Source organism: Phytophthora parasitica (genome assembly GCF_000247585.1).
Source record: "Phytophthora parasitica INRA-310 unplaced genomic scaffold supercont2.532, whole genome shotgun sequence".
Classification (NCBI taxonomy): Eukaryota; Oomycota; class Peronosporomycetes; order Peronosporales; family Peronosporaceae; genus Phytophthora; species Phytophthora nicotianae.
Window position 1 is genome coordinate 2,615 of NW_008649518.1, and position 521 is coordinate 3,135.

The 521-nt window shown below is 54.7% G+C and overlaps 1 protein-coding gene across 1 annotated transcript; it reads right to left on the minus strand.

Moving 5' to 3' along the window:
• Positions 1 to 16: 16 nt before the first annotated feature.
• Positions 17 to 386, minus strand: PPTG_20176 (hypothetical protein; the record flags this gene model as incomplete). Its single annotated transcript, XM_008919145.1, has 1 exon — positions 17 to 386. A coding segment is annotated over one exon (369 nt), but the record flags the coding sequence as incomplete, so codon positions are not given.
• Positions 387 to 521: the final 135 nt, after the last annotated feature.

The following is a 521-nucleotide window of genomic DNA, read 5'->3' on the forward strand; positions in this document are numbered from 1 at the left end:
AGGATCATCAGGGTACTATTCGGATCATCATCGCGCGTTCGCCACGATCCAGTGAGTGGATCGAGCGTTGTTTCGGCCGCCTTAGACTCGGCAGCCGAGGACGAGGAGGCCTCGTCCTCCTTCATGGTGACATCCTCGATGTCAGACCCAAAGTCAATCGGGATGCTGCCGTCGGTGTTCAACACTGACGAACCGTACAGGATAGCTGACGGGGTGCCAGCTGAGTCCTGGGCACGCTTCTGCTGTTGCAGAAGGTGATATTGAGCGACAGAAAGTTTCTCTTCTGTCGCCGCGGGAGTGGTGGTGCCTGCAGAAGCAGGCACGGACACGGCAGTGTCTGCAGGTGCAGACACTTTTGCTGGGGTCATCTTTGGCGAGCTCATCATGAAATAAGCTCGGGTTCTCCCTGAGAATTGACAGTCTTGCCAATACTTGAGTGACGTGTTAAGACTAGTGTGTCTTATCTTAACGGGGGGATGGTGTAACGGGGTTACACGCAAGTGGCTACATGTAGCCACTTG